Source organism: Lissotriton helveticus, chromosome 4_1 (genome assembly GCF_964261635.1).
Source record: "Lissotriton helveticus chromosome 4_1, aLisHel1.1, whole genome shotgun sequence".
Taxonomy (NCBI): domain Eukaryota; kingdom Metazoa; phylum Chordata; class Amphibia; order Caudata; family Salamandridae; genus Lissotriton; species Lissotriton helveticus.
Genome location: NC_136063.1, coordinates 62,887,980 through 62,909,791, shown reverse-complemented (window position 1 = coordinate 62,909,791; position 21,812 = coordinate 62,887,980). Strand labels below are relative to the sequence as shown.

At 51.9% G+C, this 21,812-nt stretch overlaps 1 protein-coding gene across 2 annotated transcripts in view; it reads left to right on the top strand.

Moving 5' to 3' along the window:
- The window catches only part of LOC144828316 (uromodulin-like), a 597,246-nt gene that overhangs the window by 174,519 nt on the left and 400,915 nt on the right, over positions 1-21,812 (top strand). Inside the window, exon 1 of one of the 2 annotated variants that reach the window (XM_078686405.1) lies at positions 13,595-13,674. The exons of the other annotated variant lie outside the window; for it this stretch is intronic. Coding sequence (XP_078542531.1) covers positions 13,596-13,674 — 79 coding nt within the window. The 5' untranslated portion in view covers position 13,595. Of the gene's footprint in view, positions 1-13,594; positions 13,675-21,812 lie in introns of those variants that run through there. 2 annotated transcript variants of the gene reach the window in all.

Here is a 21,812-nt window from a genome sequence, read left to right as displayed (position 1 = left end):
AGCGATTCATTTCTCTTGTACGAGAAAAGAGACTGATCAATAAGTAACATCTTTTATTGAACACGCCCATCTCTTCCTTTCTCTACAATCTGGTGAAACTAAGAATGCACTGAACTGACTGAGTAAAATAAGTTGTCTTTTGTTTTCACACGACTCTAGAGATACACTCTTGATTAGGGGAGAGCAACGTTGTCATGTTCTATGGTTGTCAGAAACTAAATCCCTTCTTGTCTATCCAGGGAGGTTCGGATCCTCCTTGCCTATTCGAGAAAGTTTCTAGTGAACTCTGAGCTAGCTGGCAAACACAAAACTTTAAGTCTAATATCGTCGGTAGAAGACCTAGTTAACCTCGGCCCTAGGTCTATACTATTGAAGATATTATTCCAATGCGCAGAGCCTATTGGGATAATAGGAACTACACTACAAAGGAATGGTGTCACAAACTATGTATGTTGCTTGTGTTGTCATACTCGGAGAATCCTCTCTGCCTCTCTACCCAGGGGTAACAAGAAATTTACCTTATCAGCCAACACCGAGGCTGCACGGAGAAAAGTGGATTTAGCATCAGGTAAGTGTTCTGAAAAGGCAAGAGTGAAGGCAATCAGAACTGTAGGGTACATGATAGACATGTTGGCACAGACACTGGAGTGCGGGGGGGAGACCAAGTACCTGTAGGCGGTATCAAAGATGTCTGGATACAGGGCGCCCAGGATGCGGTGCGCGATTCAAGCGGAGACTCACATGATCATTTTCTTTGTTTAAGAAGGCTGGGGAGCAAAGCAAACAAAAGAGGGATGACGCTTTGAGGGGCAATTGGAATGTGGCACGTAGGTTTAGTGTTGCAGAGAGTCATGTGTCGCACAAACAGGACGTCTCCTACCTGTAACCAGATTATGCTCGTATGGAAACGGCCAGGCCGCGGAAAAATCCGGGCAGCGAGGCGGGAATCAAACTGCCGCGTATCGCTGTGGAAAAGCGGAGACCAACACGGAACAATTAGGGCGCGTTTCGCACATTGCGCCGAGAAATCAGGGCAGCCAAGAAGCTACTTACTTTGACCCCTCGAGGGAAGGAGTCTATTGTTGGTCGCGTCTGGAAACAGTCACAGAATGAGCCTCTCGCTCGTAAATCAAACGACTAGCTGCAGGGAGGGCGTTACAATGGAAAAAGGACTGTGTATCAGTCCCGAGGATCATGGTACTCGTAGTTCCATGTCTCTGATAGGTGAAGAAAAGGGAGCGCGAAGAGGTTAATAAATGACAAACCATGTCTGAATCGCTATGTTACTTCTTCGTCAGAGTGGGCATGTCTGTGAAAAAAGTTGCACACAAAATAACACTGTATTGACATATATCCAGGACTCAGACAATTATTACATATACTCCAAACTGTTCCCAATGCATGAGCCTATATCAAATGTGACACATATTAGAACGTAGAGCCCTTTTTATGAGTGATTCCCATACGTTTAAAATACACCTACGAGCCTCTGGCCGCATCTCCACCCGAGGACAGCCCGTGGTCCATCACGGATCTCTACCCAATAGGTCTGTACCTCGCTGCAGTGCCACAAAACCGGTCAATCTTAAATCCCATGAAGTTCTGTCACTCAGACAATCATTTTCCATCAGCTCCTAACAGGAAATTAAAATATCCAGTCGTAAAACTGACCTCATCACAGACATTTCATCAAAAAGGGAGGGAACCGTGAACATGCAGAACAATAAATATCATCTGTAATGCATAACACAGATAAAATAATACATCCTCATGGGTGGGATAATTGTCACGAATGTTGGAACATTTTTAATTCAATGCTTGTTTAAAGCTGAGCCACAATAGAAGCAACATCTACAATGAGTTTACTGTAGAATGATTTAAAGGTAGATTCAGCCGAACAGTCTGCCACTTTCATAATGTCAGCTAAAGTGGAACCCAAAGCTAATGATTCAGAAGCCATTGTGACACGCGCTGAGCGAGCCTCAAACATGGGCACATTAATACCAGCTTCACTCATCAGCCAACGCACCCATCTCGCAAAAGTGGCAGATGTCTCTGGAGGAAAAGGTTTTTGCAAAGCAATTGTTCCCTCATGTTAGTATTGAACTCTGCAGTACTCACCTCGTATGCTTTCAAAAATTGTACCACACAGAGCTTGTGATTATCTGGGAAAGCAGGATAAGAAACTGAGGAAGAATTGCGTTTGGTGCGTAGGGAAATGGAGGTTACTCCTTCTGGAGGAAAAAATCCATTCAACTAGATCTAGGGGCAGATTTACAAGCCCCTTGCGACGACTTTACATCACAGTTGCATCACTTCTGTGACGCAGAGGCGTCGTAAACAATGCGCCACGTTGTGACATATTTACAACGTGACTCATCTAGGGAGATGTGTCACGTTGTAAAGCCCTGCGCTACATTTTACCTGTGTCAGGTATAATGTATGCAGGGTGGGCATTCCGACGTGAGAAAACCTACTTGAAGTAGGCGCAAGGAGTGACGCAGCATGTTAGTAATAAGCATACCTAACCATTGCTGGAGTTGTGTTGTGCTTGCGACACGACTCCAGCAATGCGCTGCCCATACGCCAAAAGTTGCATCACGCATCTGTCTAGCCTTGATCCATGATGCGCCAAATTGTAAATGCAACACGTCCGTGGTGGCACAAGGGTTTTTTTACGGGACGCAAATTAACTGATGCATCTATGCTACTATGCAGAGATGCGCCAGTTCTGGTAAATCTGCCCCCTAATAACCAGACATCAGACACCCTTTTACAGGATATGAGTCAACAAGATAGTCAATTTGGCCAATAATTGTTTACGAGACATATACTTATTGTCTGGCCAGGACTCTAAAAATCTCAATACCACTGACACGTCCCACAAAATAGAATATTTGGGACGAGGAGGCCGAACCATGCAGATGCCTCTCAACAGTTTACTCACTATGGGATGTTCCCCTATGGGTTTACCATCCACAGGACAATGACCTGCAGAAATGTCAGAACAAAAGTTGGTAACTGTTCTGTATGCCACACCTGACAAAGCTAGGGATGACAAGAATTTCACCACCAGACAGAAATGTGCTCCAAAGGGATCGGTTCCTCGTTCAGAGCTACAGCCACACCAATGCTTCCAAGCTGAAGAGTATCGCTTGTGAGTGTTGGAGGAACAGGCCTGACAGATGAAGTCATTAGCCTCTTGCGAAAGTCCCGGGACACTCCATCTTCCGTGAAACCCTCCAGGACACTAGAGAGGAGTGCTGTGACAAGATGAGGGGAACCCCCCTGGATCCAGCAGTTCATTTCAACGATAAGGAATTAGAATCGGACTTGCACAGGTCAGTTCTGGGAGAACCGGAAACCAAGCCTGAGCTCTCCAAAAAGGTGTCACCAGCACCTGTTCTACTTGTTGACAGCGCAGCTGAGCCATCACCCTTGAGATCATAAAGAATGGGGAGAAGGCATATCACAGATTGGGAGTACAGTCCTGCATAAACGCATCCGTGGCCTGAGCTTTCAGATCTGAACGCCAACTGAAAAAGGTTGGAAGCTGGCAAATGAGTCGAGACGCAAAAAGGTCTACCAAAAAGGTCTACCAAACCAGGGCTCCGCAACCGATTCTTAATACAATCTGCTGCGTGAGGACCTTTAGGGGTCCTCCCACTGGTCTTGGCATGCAAAGGAGGAGTCAGCAGCCAACAGCCAACCCTGTTGTTATGCATAGCCACAGAGGTGGCGCTTTAAAGGTTCGATGGCCCTTACCAGGGCTTGGTTGACGGAGTCCTGCACCCCCTGCATCCAATGTATTTACCAGGTGTTGCTCCAAGGACCCAGTGGGATCCTCATAGTAGTAATCCTCTTCATAGTACTCTGCCTTGGTGCAGAGGTGAAAGCGTCCCAGCAGGATAAGACCAAAGACCACATACAATTATTCAGAGACAAGCTAGTCCCAAGTAGGAGCAGTAAGTAGAATCTAACCCCAAGACAGGCCAGGCAATGTCAACTGTTAAAATATGCATTATAGGGTGGAGGGAGTGCCTGTGCAATACACTAGGTGAAGCCTATGGCTACCCCTGGATACAGGGTGTCTCCTGGGAGCAAGTCATGAGGGCCTGCGGCTGGAAGATTAGTTATGATTTTCCAGATGTGAACCTTTTTAAAAAACACATTCCGGTACGTTTAAGAAACATGGGCTGCATTTCCCATTTGTAAATGTGAACGCAAACATGGTGCTTTGCAGGTCACCGTCCCTGTGCTTGTATCCAATTGTCAGGGTCGCAAATGCACACAACTAATTTGTCATTTGCATGACACCCTGTGGCTGGATGGTTTGTGATACAACTGATTAGTGCAGACGGAGCACCACAAAATTAAAGAGTGATGACAAAAATGTTGGTGGGCAATTTCTGACCACTTCCTTTTACGCAGAAGTGTGGTGCATGCTGGGAGCACAGCTTCCACTGGTAGAAGTGCGGTGCATGCTGGGAGCACAACTTCCACTGGTAGAAGTGTGGTGCATGCTGGAGGACAGCTTCCGCTGGTAGAAGTGTGGTGCATGCTGGGAGGACTGCTTCCACTGGTAGAAGTGTGGTGCATGCTGGGAGGACTGCTTCCGCTGGTAGAAGTGTGGTGCATGCTGGGAGGACTGCTTCCGCTGGTAGAAGTGTGGTGCATGCTGGGAGGACTGCTTCCACTGGTAGAAGTGTGGTGCATGCTGGGAGGACTGCTTCCGCCGGTAGAAGTGTGGTGCATGCTGGGAGGACTGCTTCCGCTGGTAGAAGTGTGGTGCATGCTGGGAGGACTGCTTCCGCTGGTAGAAGTGTGCTGCATGCTGGGAGGACTGCTTGCGCTGCTGTAAGTGTGGTGCATGCTGGGAGGACTGCTTCCACTGGTAGAAGTGTGGTGCATGCTGGGAGGACTGCTTCCACTGGTAGAAGTGCGGTGCATGTTGGGAGAACAGCTTGTGCTGCTGTAAGTGTGGTGCATGTTGGGAGCACAGCGTCCACTGGTAGAAGTGTGGTGCATGCTGGGAGAACAGCTTGTGCTGCTGTAAGTGTGGTGCATGCTGGGAGCACAGCTTCCACTGGTAGAAGTGTGGTGCATGCTGGGAGGACTGCTTCCGCTGGTAGAAGTGTGGCGCATGCTGGAGGACTGCTTGCGCTGCTGTAAGTGTGGTGCATGCTGGGAGGACTGCTTCCACTGGTAGAAGTGTGCTGCATGCTGGGAGCACAGCGCCCACTGGTAGAAGTGATGTGTGCATGCTGGGACCAAAGATTCCGCTGGTACCCAGCTGGCACAAATGTTTTAACAATACTTTTTCCAAATCTAAGCAAGACATCTCTGATTTCAGCATCATTCATTTGCTCAAGCACAAAAGTACATCACCTGCGCCCATCACGCTATGGACTTGTCACCATGAGCCATTGCTGAGTCGATGGAAACCTCTGCTGGGAGTCTGGGTTACTCGGTGACAGCAGAGAAAGAGACACATGATTGTGGCTGCAGTGACTGCAACCTCAGTGTGTCACCGCAGGTCCTGCCAGCAGAATAGTAGCAGCGAGCTGCAGCAGGGGGGATGTGCACAGGCGCTCTTTACTGGCAGGACATCAAGCGCATATTCTTCACTTCCTGCAGGCTCTGAGGCGGCTTCTCCCTTGGAATTTACCTGTGGGAACGGCAGGGTGGGCAATCAGGTGGCACCGCGGGCAGAGCCGTTCTTCTCCCTTCGAGATGCCCTCACCCCTGAGCAGGGAACCTTCAGAGGATGCTGAGGCATGCAGCTCCTCTAGTGCTGGTGCTCTGCAGATGGTCCCCAGTGCTGCACTGCAGCAGGGTCTGAGCAGGGAACCTTCAGAGGATGCTGAGGCATGCAGCTCCTGTAGTGCTGTGACAGATGGTCTCCAGTGCTGCACTGCAGCAGGGTCTGAGCAGGGAACCTTCATAGGATGCTGAGGCATGCAGCTCCTCTAGTGCTGGTGCTCTGCAGATGGTCCCCAGTGCTGCACTGCAGCAGGGTCTGAGCAGGGAACCTTCAGAGGATGCTGAGGCATGCAGCCCCTCCTCTAGTGCTGGTGGTCTGCAGATGGTCCCCAGTGCTGCACTGCAGCAGGGTCTGAGCAGGGAACCGTCGGAGGATGCTGAGGGATGCAGCTCCTCTAGTGCTGGTGCTCTGGTAGATGGTCCCCGGTGCTGCACTGCAGCAGGGCCTGAGCAGGGAACCTTCAGAGGATGCTGAGGCATGCAGCTCTCCCTCTAGTTCTGGTGCTCGGCAGATGGTCCCCAGCGCTGCACTGCAGCAGGGCCTGAGCAGGGAACCGTCAGAGGATGCTGAGGCATGCAGCTCCCCCTCTAGTGTTGGTGCTCTGCAGATGGCCCCCAGTGCTGCACTGCAGCAGGGTCTGAGCAGGGAACCCTCAGAGGATGCTGAGGCATGCAGCTCTCCCTCTAGTTCTGGTGCTCTGGTAGATGGTCCCCAGTGCTGCACTGCAGCAGTGTCTGAGCAGGGACCCTTCAGAGGACGCTGAGGCATGCAGCTCCTCCTCCAGTGCTGGTGCTCTGCAGATGGTCCCCAGTGCTGCACTGCAGCAGGGTCTGAGCAGGGAACCCTCAGAGGATGCTGAGGCATGCAGCTCTCCCTCTAGTTCTGGTGCTCGGCAGATGGTCCCCAGCGCTGCACTGCAGCAGGGCCTGAGCAGGGAACCCTCAGAGGATGCTGAGGCATGCAGCTCCCCCTCTAGTTCTGGTGCTCGGCAGATGGTCCCCAGCGCTGCACTGCAGCAGGGCCTGAGCAGGGAACCCTCAGAGGATGCTGAGGCATGCAGCTCTCCCTCTAGTTCTGGTGCTCGGCAGATGGTCCCCAGTGCTGCACAGCAGCAGGGTCTGAGCAGGGAACCTTCAGAGGATGCTGAGACATGCAGCTCCTCTAGTGCTTGTGCTCTGCAGATGGTCCCCAGCGCTGCACTGCAGCAGGGCCTGAGCAGGGAACCCTCAGAGGATGCTGAGGCATGCAGCTCTCCCTCTAGTTCTGGTGCTCGGCAGATGGTCCCCAGCGCTGCACTGCAGCAGGGCCTGAGCAGGGAACCCTCAGAGGATGCTGAGGCATGCAGCTCCCCCTCTAGTTCTGGTGCTCGGCAGATGGTCCCCAGTGCTGCACTGCAGCAGGGTCTGAGCAGGGAACCTTCAGAGGATGCTGAGGCATGCAGCCCCTCCTCTAGTGCTGGTGTCTGACAGATGGTCCCCAGCGCTGCACTGCAGCAGGGCCTGAGCAGGGAACCGTCAGAGGATGCTGAGGCATGCAGCTCCTCTAGTGCTGGTGCTCTGGTAGATGGTCCCCGGTGCTGCACTGCAGCAGGGCCTGAGCAGGGAACCTTCAGAGGATGCTGAGGCATGCAGCTCTCCCTCTAGTTCTGGTGCTCGGCAGATGGTCCCCAGCGCTGCACTGCAGCAGGGCCTGAGCAGGGAACCGTCAGAGGATGCTGAGGCATGCAGCTCCCCCTCTAGTGTTGGTGCTCTGCAGATGGCCCCCAGTGCTGCACTGCAGCAGGGTCTGAGCAGGGAACCCTCAGAGGATGCTGAGGCATGCAGCTCTCCCTCTAGTTCTGGTGCTGTGGTAGATGGTCCCCAGTGCTGCACTGCAGCAGTGTCTGAGCAGGGACCCTTCAGAGGACGCTGAGGCATGCAGCTCCTCCTCCAGTGCTGGTGCTCTGCAGATGGTCCCCAGTGCTGCACTGCAGCAGGGTCTGAGCAGGGAACCCTCAGAGGATGCTGAGGCATGCAGCTCTCCCTCTAGTTCTGGTGCTCGGCAGATGGTCCCCAGCGCTGCACTGCAGCAGGGCCTGAGCAGGGAACACTCAGAGGATGCTGAGGCATGCAGCTCCCCCTCTAGTTCTGGTGCTCGGCAGATGGTCCCCAGCGCTGCACTGCAGCAGGGCCTGAGCAGGGAACCCTCAGAGGATGCTGAGGCATGCAGCTCTCCCTCTAGTTCTGGTGCTCGGCAGATGGTCCCCAGCGCTGCACTGCAGCAGGGTCTGAGCAGGGAACCCTCAGAGGATGCTGAGGCATGCAGCTCCCCCTCTAGTGCTGGTGTCTGACAGATGGTCTCCAGCGCTGCACTGCAGCAGGGCCTGAGCAGGGAACCTTTAGAGGATGCTGAGGCCTGCAGCTCCTCTAGTGCTGGTGCTCTGCAGATGGTCCCCGGTGCTGCACTGCAGCAGGGCCTGAGCAGGGAACCTTCAGAGGATGCTGAGGCATGCAGCCCCTCCTCTAGTGCTGGTGTCTGACAGATGGTCTCCAGTGCTGCACTGCAGCAGGGTCTGAGCAGGGAACCCTCAGAGGATGCTGAGGCATGCAGCTCTCCCTCTAGTTCTGGTGCTCGGCAGATGGTCCCCAGCGCTGCACTGCAGCAGGGCCTGAGCAGGGAACCGTCAGAGGAGGCTGAGGCATGCAGCTCCTCCAGTGCTGGTGCTGTGGTGTATGGTCCCCAGTGCTGCACTGCAGCAGGGCCTGAGCAGGGAGCCCTCAGAGGATGCTGAGGCATGCAGCTCTCCCTCTAGTTCTGGTGCTCGGCAGATGGTCCCCAGCGCTGCACTGCAGCAGGGCCTGAGCAGGGAACACTCAGAGGATGCTGAGGCATGCAGCTCCCCCTCTAGTTCTGGTGCTCGGCAGATGGTCCCCAGCGCTGCACTGCAGCAGGGCCTGAGCAGGGAACCCTCAGAGGATGCTGAGGCATGCAGCTCTCCCTCTAGTTCTGGTGCTCGGCAGATGGTCCCCAGTGCTGCACAGCAGCAGGGTCTGAGCAGGGAACCTTCAGAGGATGCTGAGACATGCAGCTCCTCTAGTGCTTGTGCTCTGCAGATGGTCCCCAGCGCTGCACTGCAGCAGGGCCTGAGCAGGGAACCCTCAGAGGATGCTGAGGCATGCAGCTCTCCCTCTAGTTCTGGTGCTCGGCAGATGGTCCCCAGCGCTGCACTGCAGCAGGGCCTGAGCAGGGAACCCTCAGAGGATGCTGAGGCATGCAGCTCCCCCTCTAGTGCTGGTGTCTGACAGATGGTCTCCAGCGCTGCACTGCAGCAGGGCCTGAGCAGGGAACCTTTAGAGGATGCTGAGGCCTGCAGCTCCTCTAGTGCTGGTGCTCTGCAGATGGTCCCCGGTGCTGCACTGCAGCAGGGCCTGAGCAGGGAACCTTCAGAGGATGCTGAGGCATGCAGCCCCTCCTCTAGTGCTGGTGTCTGACAGATGGTCTCCAGTGCTGCACTGCAGCAGGGTCTGAGCAGGGAACCCTCAGAGGATGCTGAGGCATGCAGCTCTCCCTCTAGTTCTGGTGCTCGGCAGATGGTCCCCAGCGCTGCACTGCAGCAGGGCCTGAGCAGGGAACCGTCAGAGGATGCTGAGGCATGCAGCTCCTCCAGTGCTGGTGCTGTGGTGTATGGTCCCCAGTGCTGCACTGCAGCAGTGTCTGAGCAGGGACCCTTCGGAGGACGCTGAGGCATGCAGCTCCTCCTCCAGTGCTGGTGCTCTGCAGATGGTCCCCAGTGCTGCACTGCAGCAGGGTCTGAGCAGGGAGCCCTCAGAGGATGCTGAGGCATGCAGCTCTCCCTCTAGTTCTGGTGCTCGGCAGATGGTCCCCAGCGCTGCACTGCAGCAGGGCCTGAGCAGGGAACCCTCAGAGGATGCTGAGGCATGCAGCTCCCCCTCTAGTTCTGGTGCTCGGCAGATGGTCCCCAGCGCTGCACTGCAGCAGGGCCTGAGCAGGGAACCCTCAGAGGATGCTGAGGCATGCAGCTCTCCCTCTAGTTCTGGTGCTCGGCAGATGGTCCCCAGTGCTGCACAGCAGCAGGGTCTGAGCAGGGAACCTTCAGAGGATGCTGAGACATGCAGCTCCTCTAGTGCTTGTGCTCTGCAGATGGTCCCCAGCGCTGCACTGCAGCAGGGCCTGAGCAGGGAACCCTCAGAGGATGCTGAGGCATGCAGCTCTCCCTCTAGTTCTGGTGCTCGGCAGATGGTCCCCAGCGCTGCACTGCAGCAGGGCCTGAGCAGGGAACCCTCAGAGGATGCTGAGGCATGCAGCTCTCCCTCTAGTTCTGGTGCTCGGCAGATGGTCCCCAGTGCTGCACAGCAGCAGGGTCTGAGCAGGGAACCTTCAGAAGATGCTGAGACATGCAGCTCCTCTAGTGCTTGTGCTCTGCAGATGGTCCCCAGCGCTGCACTGCAGCAGGGCCTGAGCAGGGAACCCTCAGAGGATGCTGAGGCATGCAGCTCTCCCTCTAGTTCTGGTGCTCGGCAGATGGTCCCCAGCGCTGCACTGCAGCAGGGCCTGAGCAGGGAACCCTCAGAGGATGCTGAGGCATGCAGCTCCCCCTCTAGTTCTGGTGCTCGGCAGATGGTCCCCAGCGCTGCACTGCAGCAGGGCCTGAGCAGGGAACCTTCATAGGATGCTGAGGCATGCAGCTCCTCTAGTGCTGGTGTCTGGCAGATGGTCCCCAGTGCTCCACAGCAGCAGGGTCTGAGCAGGGAACCTTCAGAGGATGCTGAGGCATGCAGCTCCTCTGGTGCTGGTGCTCTTGTACATACTCCCCAGTGCTGCGCTGCAGCAGGGCCTGAGCAGGGAACCCTCAGAGGATGCTGAGGCATGCAGCTCCTCTGGTGCTGGTGCTCTGCAGATGGTCATCAGTGCTGCACTGCAGCAGGGTCTGAGCAGGGAACCCTCAGAGGACGCTGAGGCCTGCAGCTCCTCTAGTGCTGGTGCTGTGGCAGATGGTCCCCGGTGCTGCACTGCAGCAGGGCCTGAGCAGGGAACCTTTAGAGGATGCTGAGGCACGCAGCTCCTCTAGTGCTTGTGCTCTGCAGATTGTCCCCAGTGCTGCACTGCAGCAGGGGCCTGAGCAGGGAACCTTCATAGGATGCTGAGGCATGCAGCTCCTCTAGTGCTTGTGCTCTGCAGATGGTCCCCAGTGCTGCACTGCAGCAGGGCCCTGAGCAGGGAACCTTCATAGGATGCTGAGGCATGCAGCTCCTCTGGTGCTGGTGCTCTGCTGATGGTCCCCGGTGCTGCACTGCAGCAGGGTCTGAGCAGGGAACCTTCAGAGGATGCTGAGGCATGCAGCTCCTCCTCCAGTGCTGGTGCTCTGCAGATGGTCCCCAGCGCTGCACTGCAGCAGGGCCTGAGCAGGGAACCCTCAGAGGATGCTGAGGCATGCAGCTCCCCCTCTAGTTCTGGTGCTCGGCAGATGGTCCCCAGCGCTGCACTGCAGCAGGGCCTGAGCAGGGAACCCTCAGAGGATGCTGAGGCATGCAGCTCTCCCTCTAGTTCTGGTGCTCGGCAGATGGTCCCCAGTGCTGCACAGCAGCAGGGTCTGAGCAGGGAACCTTCATAGGATGCTGAGGCATGCAGCTCCTCTAGTGCTGGTGTCTGGCAGATGGTCCCCAGTGCTCCACAGCAGCAGGGTCTGAGCAGGGAACCTTCAGAGGATGCTGAGGCATGCAGCTCCTCTGGTGCTGGTGCTCTTGTACATACTCCCCAGTGCTGCGCTGCAGCAGGGCCTGAGCAGGGAACCCTCAGAGGATGCTGAGGCATGCAGCTCCTCTGGTGCTGGTGCTCTGCAGATGGTCATCAGTGCTGCACTGCAGCAGGGTCTGAGCAGGGAACCCTCAGAGGACGCTGAGGCCTGCAGCTCCTCTAGTGCTGGTGCTGTGGCAGATGGTCCCCGGTGCTGCACTGCAGCAGGGCCTGAGCAGGGAACCTTTAGAGGATGCTGAGGCACGCAGCTCCTCTAGTGCTTGTGCTCTGCAGATTGTCCCCAGTGCTGCACTGCAGCAGGGTCTGAGCAGGGAACCTTCAGATGATGCTGAGGCATGCAGCTCCTCCTCTAGTGCTGGTGCTCTGCAGATGGTCCCCAGTGCTGCACTGCAGCAGGGGCCTGAGCAGGGAACCTTCATAGGATGCTGAGGCATGCAGCTCCTCTAGTGCTTGTGCTCTGCAGATGGTCCCCAGTGCTGCACTGCAGCAGGGCCCTGAGCAGGGAACCTTCATAGGATGCTGAGGCATGCAGCTCCTCTGGTGCTGGTGCTCTGCTGATGGTCCCCGGTGCTGCACTGCAGCAGGGCCCTGAGCAGGGAACCTTCATAGGATGCTGAGGCATGCAGCTCCTCTAGTGCTTGTGCTCTGCAGATGGTCCCCAGTGCTGCACTGCAGCAGGGCCCTGAGCAGGGAACCTTCATAGGATGCTGAGGCATGCAGCTCCTCTGGTGCTGGTGCTCTGCAGATGGTCTCCAGTGCTGCACTGCAGCAGGGTCTGAGCAGGGAACCTACAGAGGATGCTGAGGCATGCAGCAGCTCCTCTAGTGCTTGTTCTCTGCAGATGGTCCCCAGTGCTGCACTGCAGCAGGGCCTGAGCAGGGAACCTTCAGAGGATGCTGAGGCATGCCGCTCCTCCGGTGCTCTGCAGATGGTCCCCAGTGCTGCTCTGCAGATGGACCTCAGTGCTGCCTGAGCAGAGAACCTTCAGAGGATGCTGAGGCATGCAGCTCCCCCTATAGTGCTGGTGCCCTGCAGATGGTCCCCAGTGCTGCACTGCAGCAGGGCCTGAGCAGGGACCCTTCAGAGGATGCTGAGACATGCAGCTCCTCCTCCAGTGGTCACCAGTGCTGCTGTGCACTATCCTGGAGCTGACCCACATTCACCTCTCAGGGCTCTCCCATCGCCAAGGAGGTCTCAAATGTTAAAGAAGCAAAATGCCATCAGCCCAGACGGCTGCCTGAGGCCCCAGTCCCTGGATGATGCGGCAGTCCTAGAGAGCCAGCTCAGCCCATTCTGCGGGGCATCAGTCTGTCTTCTCTCTGTTTCTGCTTCCATGCTCCCCTTCTTCCCATGTCACATCCAGGGGTACCAAGCATCCCTAAGAGGAAGAAAGAAGTGAAAGGGATGAAGAAAGACATTTTTAATCAATTACAAATTTTCTGGGAGATCCAACACCGCCCTTGTAAATGGAGGATTGGCATGACGTCCTCACCCTGTGCTGAATCTGTACACCCGCCACAGCTATGAGATCCTGCCCTTTGATGCAGGTTCAGCATCGATTTGTTCTTCTAGTTTTGAGTGAATCTTTACCAGCTCCCAAGGTCACAAGGCTCATCAACCTGGGCTAACCAGACGCTTCCAGGCGCTTCCCCCTCTATTTACATGCAGACATTTACAGCAACCTTCACACAAGCAACGGCCCTTCTCCCTTTGCCTGGTTATGCGCTGTCACTCACCCATGTGTGTGTGAACCAGCCAGAATCTCCAGTGTGTCCCCAGGACACAATGCACACTGGCCAGGAAGTTAGTTCAGAAAATGCCCTTGACACCTGGTTGGACACATTCCTCTCATCGCTGTGTTATGGTGGTGGATGGACCGGTTTATGTTTTACCTCAGGGCATGCAACAGAAGGGACCAGTCACTCACAGCTCTCTCCCCCCTCCCATCATGTGCCCTCCCTTGGAGCTCAGGGCACCTCCTCACCTCCCCACCTCCGCCTTCTGCAGTCACCCCTCTCTTGCTGCACTCTCACCTCAGTTACCTCCTGCAGACACTCTCTGTGGGTAGCAGTTGGACATGGCTTGGCACAGTCCAGCCCCACTCCTGGCCTTCCTGCTCATCTGGACTGCAACCACCGGGGGACAGTCCACTACAGGTAAGACAGTGCTACCAGGCTCTGGGCAGCACAAAACCTCATCTTGAGGACCGACAGGGGCTGCAGACACTCCTGTGCAAGGAGAGGATGTAATATATGCCAATAATGGCACTTCTGAAGGCATGCCACATTTAATGTATAGTTTTAGTGCTTCTGTGCAGGTATGTCATATTATTGTGCCATTTAATGTGCAGTACTGGTGCCTCTATGCAGGCATTGGACATGTAACGTACAGTTTTAACACTGCTATGCAGGCATGTGATATTTACTGTGCCTATAATGGCGCCTCTGTGCAGGGATGTAATATCTAATGGGGCAGTAGGGGCTCTCCTGTGCAGGCATGTCTTATTTGATGTGGAGTGTTAGAGCTTATTTGCAGGCATGTCATACGTGTGTCATTTAATGTGCAGTATTTGTGCTTCTCTGCGTACATTTGATAAGTACCATACAGTATTAGCACTTTTGTGCAGGCATTTAATAAGTAACATACAGTATTAGCACTTCTGTGCAGGCGTTTAACCCCTTCGGCGCTCATGACGAGCTGAGCTCGTCATGAGTCGTGCCGCTCGCACGCTGATGACGAGCTCAGCTCGTCATGTAACGCGGCTTTTGGAAAAAAGCTGTGTAGCGCAAAAATAGCTGCCGCATGCATGCGGTTAATAAGTAACATACAGTACTAGCACTTTGTGCAGGCATGTGATATTTACTGTGCTAAAAAGGGAACCTTTGTGTAGCCATGTTATGTTATGTTAGAGACATTTGGCGTAGCGCGAAACGAATCACACCTGGAGGTGTATCTCGGCGCTAGCAATCAGAAAGGGCAAGAAACCCATTCAAATAATCATGTTTTAAAAGGTTTTTAATCATAGAAAGTTCCGGCGAATTGGAATTTGCAAAGGAAGCTTGTTCCAGTGGAGCAGGGCAAGGTGGGAGAAGGATCGGCCACCAAATCTAGAGGTGCGAATGGAATGAATTTTAAACGGGTCGGCTGGTGCAAACTAAGTCTGTTATGCAAGTGCGAGGGAAGCCGTGTGGTTAATGCTGTGTGCGTTATGCAGCACAATCAAATTATAGCATGCTTTCTGATGGGGAGCCAGTGAAGGACTTTCAAAACAGGAGTAGAGGATGAGTGGGGGGGGAGGGGGTGCAGATTAGTTGGGCTGAGGTATTCTGCATCCCCTGGAGCTTGGCCAGCATTGACTCCTTTGCGGCCTCTAGCAGTGCACTCCCATAGTCCAGGCGGCTGATGATCATGGCCCGGAGTAGGGTTTTTCTTGAAGACGCAGGGAGCCGCGGGAAGGTTTTCCTGAGCAGCCGCAGAGGGGGAAAAACAGATGCCACATAGGGTGCGGATTTGCTCCTTCATAGAAAGTGCCTGATCTAGCTTGACACTGAGATTTTTTAATACTAGTTTAGGGAAAGAGGCGGATCCTATTTCGATGGGCCACCAGTCCATTGACCAAGACTCCTGAGCCTTGCCAAACAACATTATGTCTGTATTTGGCCATTTATTTGGAGACAATTGTTAACCATCCAATCGGCGATTCCCCTCATGCAGTCCGCAACCTTTGTTTTAGGTGAATCAGGAGCTTGCCCAAAAGAGTTGACTAGTTGGGTATCATCAGCATAGGACACAATCATAAAAACCTGCTTGAAATGACAATCTGCATAGGCGGGGCTATATAGACAAGAATATGTTGGGCTCAGGGAAGAACCCTGTGGGACTCCACTGATAACCTGCACAGAGAGGGAACTGAAGGAGTCTAACGTGATGGTTTGGGTACGTTTGCTAAGGAAGTCCCCGAGCCAGTGTAGTGCTCTGCCATGTATGCCCGCATCGTGCAGCCTGCAGATTAGAGTGGAATGTGAGACCGCGTCAAATGCAGCCGACGGGTTCAGCAGAACCAGCATTACCAGAATACCTGCATCCAAGGAGAGTCTAATGGTCTCTGTGACGGCCACTAGTGCGGTCTCCATGCTGTCCATTGCTCTAAAACTCAACTATGAGGGGTCCAGGATTTTGTGCTCCTCCGGATGTGCGGCCATGTAATATCTAATGGGGCATTAGGAGCACTCCTGTGCAGGCATGTTTTATTTAATGTGCAGCACTAGGGCTTCTAAGCAGACACACAACAGGTAATGTTCCAATAGTGCCTCTACTCTGTCACTCTGCATGGATGTAATGTTTAATGCGTCAGTAGTAGCTCTTCTATGATGGTGTGTATTATGTTGATGCACTGCCAATGCTTTTCTGCAGCCATATTGTATGGTATGTACCAGTAATATCAATTCTGTGCAGACGTGATATTAAATTTGCCTGTGGTAGGATTTACCCGCACTGTGTCAAAACTGAATTTGCAAGAAGTTTGTCAGATGTATTTATTGCTTTGTTTTGCTTTAACCAAAAGAGTGACCTGTGTGATAATTACATTCATCTCAGTGAATGAAATGTGATTTATTCACGCGCTACTATGCCCAGTGGGCGTCAAGGCGCCTAACTAAAAAAAAAATAAAAAAATTAGCTGCGGGCAGACAGAGACACGAGCTCACTGATAGGCTTTGGAAAAACACCAAGTTTTCAGAGCTTTCTTAAAGAGATCAAGTGAGGGCTGTAATTTGATCTCCAAGGGAAGAGTGTTCCAAAGTTGAGGTGCAAGGATGGAAAAGGCCTTGCTCCCCCATCTTGCCATCTTAGCGCGTGGGACTACCAGTTGATTAAGCTCTAACGAGCGAAGACATCTGGTTGGAACATACCTAGAGAGCAAAGAACCCAAGGCATCAATCGGGCCTGCCCTCAGGGCGCTGTAGGTAAGACAGAGAAGTTTAAAAGAGACTCTGAAAGGGATAGGCAACCAATGGAGACTCTTCCTTGCCGAGGTCGCAGAGGACATCCACGGCAGGGCCAGAACGAAGCGCGCCGCGGCATTTTGCACAACCTGCAGGCGTTGAAGAAGGCCCTTGTTGGCCCCGGCATAGAGTGAATTACAGTAATCCAGCCTTGAGCCAACAAGGGCGATCACAACCTGTTTTCGTGCCTGTGGGGAAAGATAGTACGCGATTCTTTTCAGAATCCTGATAACACCCCAACAGGTGGCCACTGTCCTGTTCACCTGCAGTTCCATGGAGAGCCGGGTGTCAAAAATGACGCCTAGGTTCCTAGCAGATTGTGTGGGTGTGGGGCAGATGCCTAAAGATGAGGGCCACCACTCACCTGACCACATTTCCTGGTCTTTGCCGAAGACCAGGACCTCCGTTTTGTCACCGTTCAACTTTAATGAGTTGAGAATCATCCAGTCTGCAACAAGTTGCATACAGGACTTAAAGTTGGACGCGGTGACATTCACGGAGTGAGTCAGGGACACCATAATCTGCGTGTCGTCGGCGTACGACACTACCTCCATCCCCTGAGATCTTACAAGTCTTGCAAGGGGGGCCACGTAGATATTGAACAGGGTCGGACTCAATGCCGACCCCTGTGGCACCCCACATTGCAACGACTTGACAGGGGAGAGGTGATCCCCAAGCATCACTCGTTGCTCTCGCTGATGTAGAAAGGAATTCAGGAGACTCAGGGCCGGTCCTGCTACCCCTGCCTCCCTTAACCTAGATGTTAAAGTACCGGGAGACAGGGTATCAAATGCTGCTGTAAGATCCAGCAGCACTAGCACGGTAGTCTGTCCAAGATCGACTTTCCGACGGATGTTATCTGCGACCTTCGTCAGTGCAGACTCAGTGCTATGTAGCTTTCTATAGCCATGTTGGGACCCATCCAAGAATCCTGATACATCCAGGAAGTTGGAAAGATGACAATTCAGATGGGCCTCCAACATCTTAGCAGGAGCCGGCAGAAGGGATATAGGCCTAAAGTTCTTCAATAGACCAGGGTCAAGGGTGGGCTTTTTAAGGAGTGGTTTTACAATGGCCCTCTTCCATGCCACCGGGAAGATACCTTGCTCCAGAGCTCCATTCATAATTTCCAACATTGGAGGAAGAATAATGTCCCTACAGTCCTTTAATATTCTCAAAGGAACCGGGTCCAAAGGAGAAGCAGATTTCATTTTGTCTAACAGGAGGTTGAGACCCCCCAATGAGAGCAAGGGAAATTGGTTCAGGACTTGGGGAGAAGTCACATCCCAGGATTCCAGATGTTTAACTCGGGAGAGGTCGGTCACTGGTAATTACTTGAGGTTACATCCCAGCCCAACTTATTTTGCCCACGGTGCCACCTCAGATTAAGCCCATCCATATGCAAATAAGCCTCGGTCCTGCTCCAGCCGGAACTGCCAAGCGAGACCCTCTCTGAACCAGAACTGACAACACAAGACTAGGTTTTCCCTAGTTGGGGGCTCTTCAGTTGGATGCAGCTTGGTTTCAGTGGCATAGTGAGCACAGGGCCCACGGCTGGGCATACCCTTGGCACAGAAGTAAAGAAAAACGTCATTTTGCGAATGCTTGGATTAATCTCAGACACTGGCAATCACTCAGGCTGCATCCTAGTCCATCGTTTTTTTTCCTACCACACCACCTCAGATTAGACTCACCCATATGTAAATCAGTCTTGGTCCTGCTGTAATAGGAAGAGTCCAGCCCAAACTGCCAGGCCCGCTCTGAGGGTACGCAAGCTAACCAGGACCGATTTCTTGTGGCCCCTTCTGGAGGAGGCCTGGCACTTCGGAGTGGACTCCTCCCATGCGGAGCGGGGTCGGTACTGATTTACATAAGGCGGTCCTTATTCCAGAGTGGCATGGGAAGTGAGTGTGATGGCCAGCGAAAGATTTATTCAATCATTCAATCCAACACAAAATAGTTGTTGTTTATTTGGTTAAAAACAACTGACCACAGAATATCAGGGTGCAAGAAAAGAGTCACACCAACAAATAGAAACACCTTTACATTTAGTATATACTTGAAGCACTCTTTCATTTATGTAATAAGACAATACAATTTCTAGATGCAAACATTTGCAATCAGTTTTATAAAAAAAAACAAATACCCATTTTTTTTTTTACAAATGACTCACCCCTAATTTGAGTTTATTATAAAATGATTGTCCTTCTTTTGTCAGCTATGATTTTTTTTTAACAGGGCCAAAGGACCATTTGCATAACAATCTTCCGAAGAAATGGTTTAAAAAAAAAACCTTTGAAAATACACTCACACCTTTCCCTAGGATAGAGGTTCTTCGCTCCCAAGCTTGGCCCAAGGGTTATGGAGGGGTGAATATGTCCTACACCCTTCCTTCTTGCACAGGGGCTGGAGGGCAGTATGTACACTGAACCAGTGTTCGGCTTCCCTGTCTGGCCCTGATGGCTTTGCTCCAGGGCCAGGAAGGTCAGTATTCAATGCCCCCATTCAGAGTCCCTCGCTTCACCCACATTTGAGTGGGTCTGGTATCAGGGGTGAGGCAGGGGTTGTTGCCAACCCTGCCTTCCATGCTAGCAGGAGGGGAATCATCTCTTTCACTCTTCTTCTGCCTTTGGGATTGGCAGAGATGGGATTTTATGGCTGCTGAACCTGCAGAAGTGAAGCAGTGCAGGGTTGTTGCACACCTCCTACCTTGCCAAAGATTCCCTTTACTGCCTTGAGTTGACCAAGAGCGAGGAAAAGAATAACCAAAAGTATGAGCATTGGCAACATCAGTGGGTCTTGATATTTTTAAAGGAGCATTGGCATTCACATGTTCTTGTACTTCAAAGTCTGGAATCACCAGTTTCCCAATGCAAGCTACGGTACTTTAAAGCTTACTGCAGGTCCCCAAAGCTAGACACAAGTTCTTTCTTTCTGTAGCTCACTTCAGTACCTTTAGACTTTGCTAGAAACTCAATAGGCATAACTTGTCCCTCTTTCATGAAACCTCCACCTTAGCTCAGGCATAAGATCTATGTACTGCAGAGGTGGATATACATTAGAAATGGTAGTTGATGAATCCACAATGACAATTACGGAGGGAGGATTTGTTTTATTGAGATTACAGAGTCTCCTATCTTTGCTTGTTCCTTCGTCTTTCACAAAAGCCTCACCATCAACATTCTAAAGCTAGCTTTATACCATCATTCCATTCAGAGACCAAAACAATACACTGCAGGGAAGGAGTGGGAGGGTGGTTTCCAGAGTAATAGGGAAGGGATTGAAACCATAACAATTCACCATAATTTGCAACAAATCTCCTGTTAGCAAACATTTCACAGAAGAAATTTCATAGGACACCTGGTACACTGTATAATCTATTTCCCAACTTGGTGGCTGGCATTTTATTAGACATATTTTGGTTATCTGTTGATTGGCTGGCCTTTGGAATCAGAGTCTCCGGCTTCCGGGCTATTCTGGCCATACTCCAAATGCAAAAAGAACAATTGATATACAGAATGCAGAACAATGTCATGCATTCACCCCTGTACAGAGATCTGGGCCTCAATCCATCGTTTATTTGCTCCCCAGGCCATTCCACTTTGAACCCAGCCATATGCAAATCAGTCTTGACCCTGTGCCCCACGGGAACATTCCAGCCTGAACTGCCAGGCCAGGTCCTCCCTGGACTGGAAACAAGCATCCTAGGACCAGTTTCAGGGTTTCACTCCTCCTCAGCGAAGATAGCTTGATTCCAGTGGCATGGAGAGCACGGGACCAACGTCTGGGCATACCGATCCCACCCAGGGAGACAAATGTTGGGGTGGTGTGGTGAGCAAAAGAATGATGAATTGAACCCAGATCCTTGTGACTCAGGGTGAATGTTTGCATTGTACAGCATTCCGTCCATCAATTGTTTCTTTTGCATATACTCCAAATTCATCCATCCTCCAAAATGATAGAATTACGTTTGACATGCTTAAATCTCACAGGTTCCTCCGTCTGCACGGAGGAAGGTGTTTTCACAACAACCCATTGTCCTATAGGCCAATCACGTTGCACAGCTCCCCTCTTATGGTCATACACATTTTTATATTTGCTTTAATGTTCATTTACCTTTTTTTAACTTTAATTCTGTCAACCCAATAAGGATCTTCACTATTAAGCCAATTGGGCTGTACGTTTGAGCCAGGATTCCTTCCCATTAACCACATCGATGCTTGAGATATTCCTCTGCTGTGCTGGACAGCAATAAAAACGGGTGTGGTCATGACGAGCTCAGCTCGTCATGAGCACACGAGCACTGTGCTGCATGACGAGCTGAGCTCGTCATGAGCATGGAAGGGGTTACAAGAAATAAAAAGAGATATGCCAGACACAGCATTAGGGGTTGTGTGGTAACATCCATCCACGGATTCCCCTGCAGAATAGGCTAATTGTATGGTCTCTTTCACCATTTTATTAACTCGCTCCACTAGCCCATTGGCTTTTGGACAATAGAGTGGGGTATTAACGTGACCAACAGACAGTATAAGGAATTGAATCGTTTCCTCAAAGGCGAACTGTACCCTATTATCTGTGTCTATGGTACTAAGAATGCCTTCATTGGAAAATGTGTCTAACAAAAACCTTATTGAGGTGGAGGTGTTCCTTTTGTTTGCTGATTTGGTTGTGACCCAAAGAGAATGAGAATCTACCATTACAAACTTTTATTTGTTTACTTTAGGTAGATTTATGGCTCTAATCCCAGTTTATCCCATGGTTTGAATGGAAGTTCTATAGTGGAAAGAGTAACCTTCCATATGACTTTGATATTGTCACTAGAGCTGCATGCCGGGCAATCCCTCACTTACTTTCCACCATAGAATCCATATTGGAAAGCCAGTAATTAATTCTAATTTAACTTTCAATTATATTCCTCAATTGGCCTTCACGGGTAATTTCAATAATGCGGTCACACATATTATCGGGTGGAACAATTTTGTTGGACCTCAAAATCAAATTATCCAGAGAATTTGTCCTTCACATACTAATAGGGTTGGAGATTCTCTTGTAAATCTTTTCTCTTGTCCGGCCAACCAATGATAATCTTGTTCCTGACTGGATATGGATAGTAGGGACTTCAATGGAAAGAACTGTTTCTTTCTGTGGGCTGACTCCCTGAACCCCGTTTTACACAGGAAATCGGGACAGACAATCAGCTAATTGGTTCTTTGTTCAAGTAACGTATTCTATGCTAAAGTTATATCCGTGTAATCTTAATACACATTTGAATATGCCCGGTGTAGCCC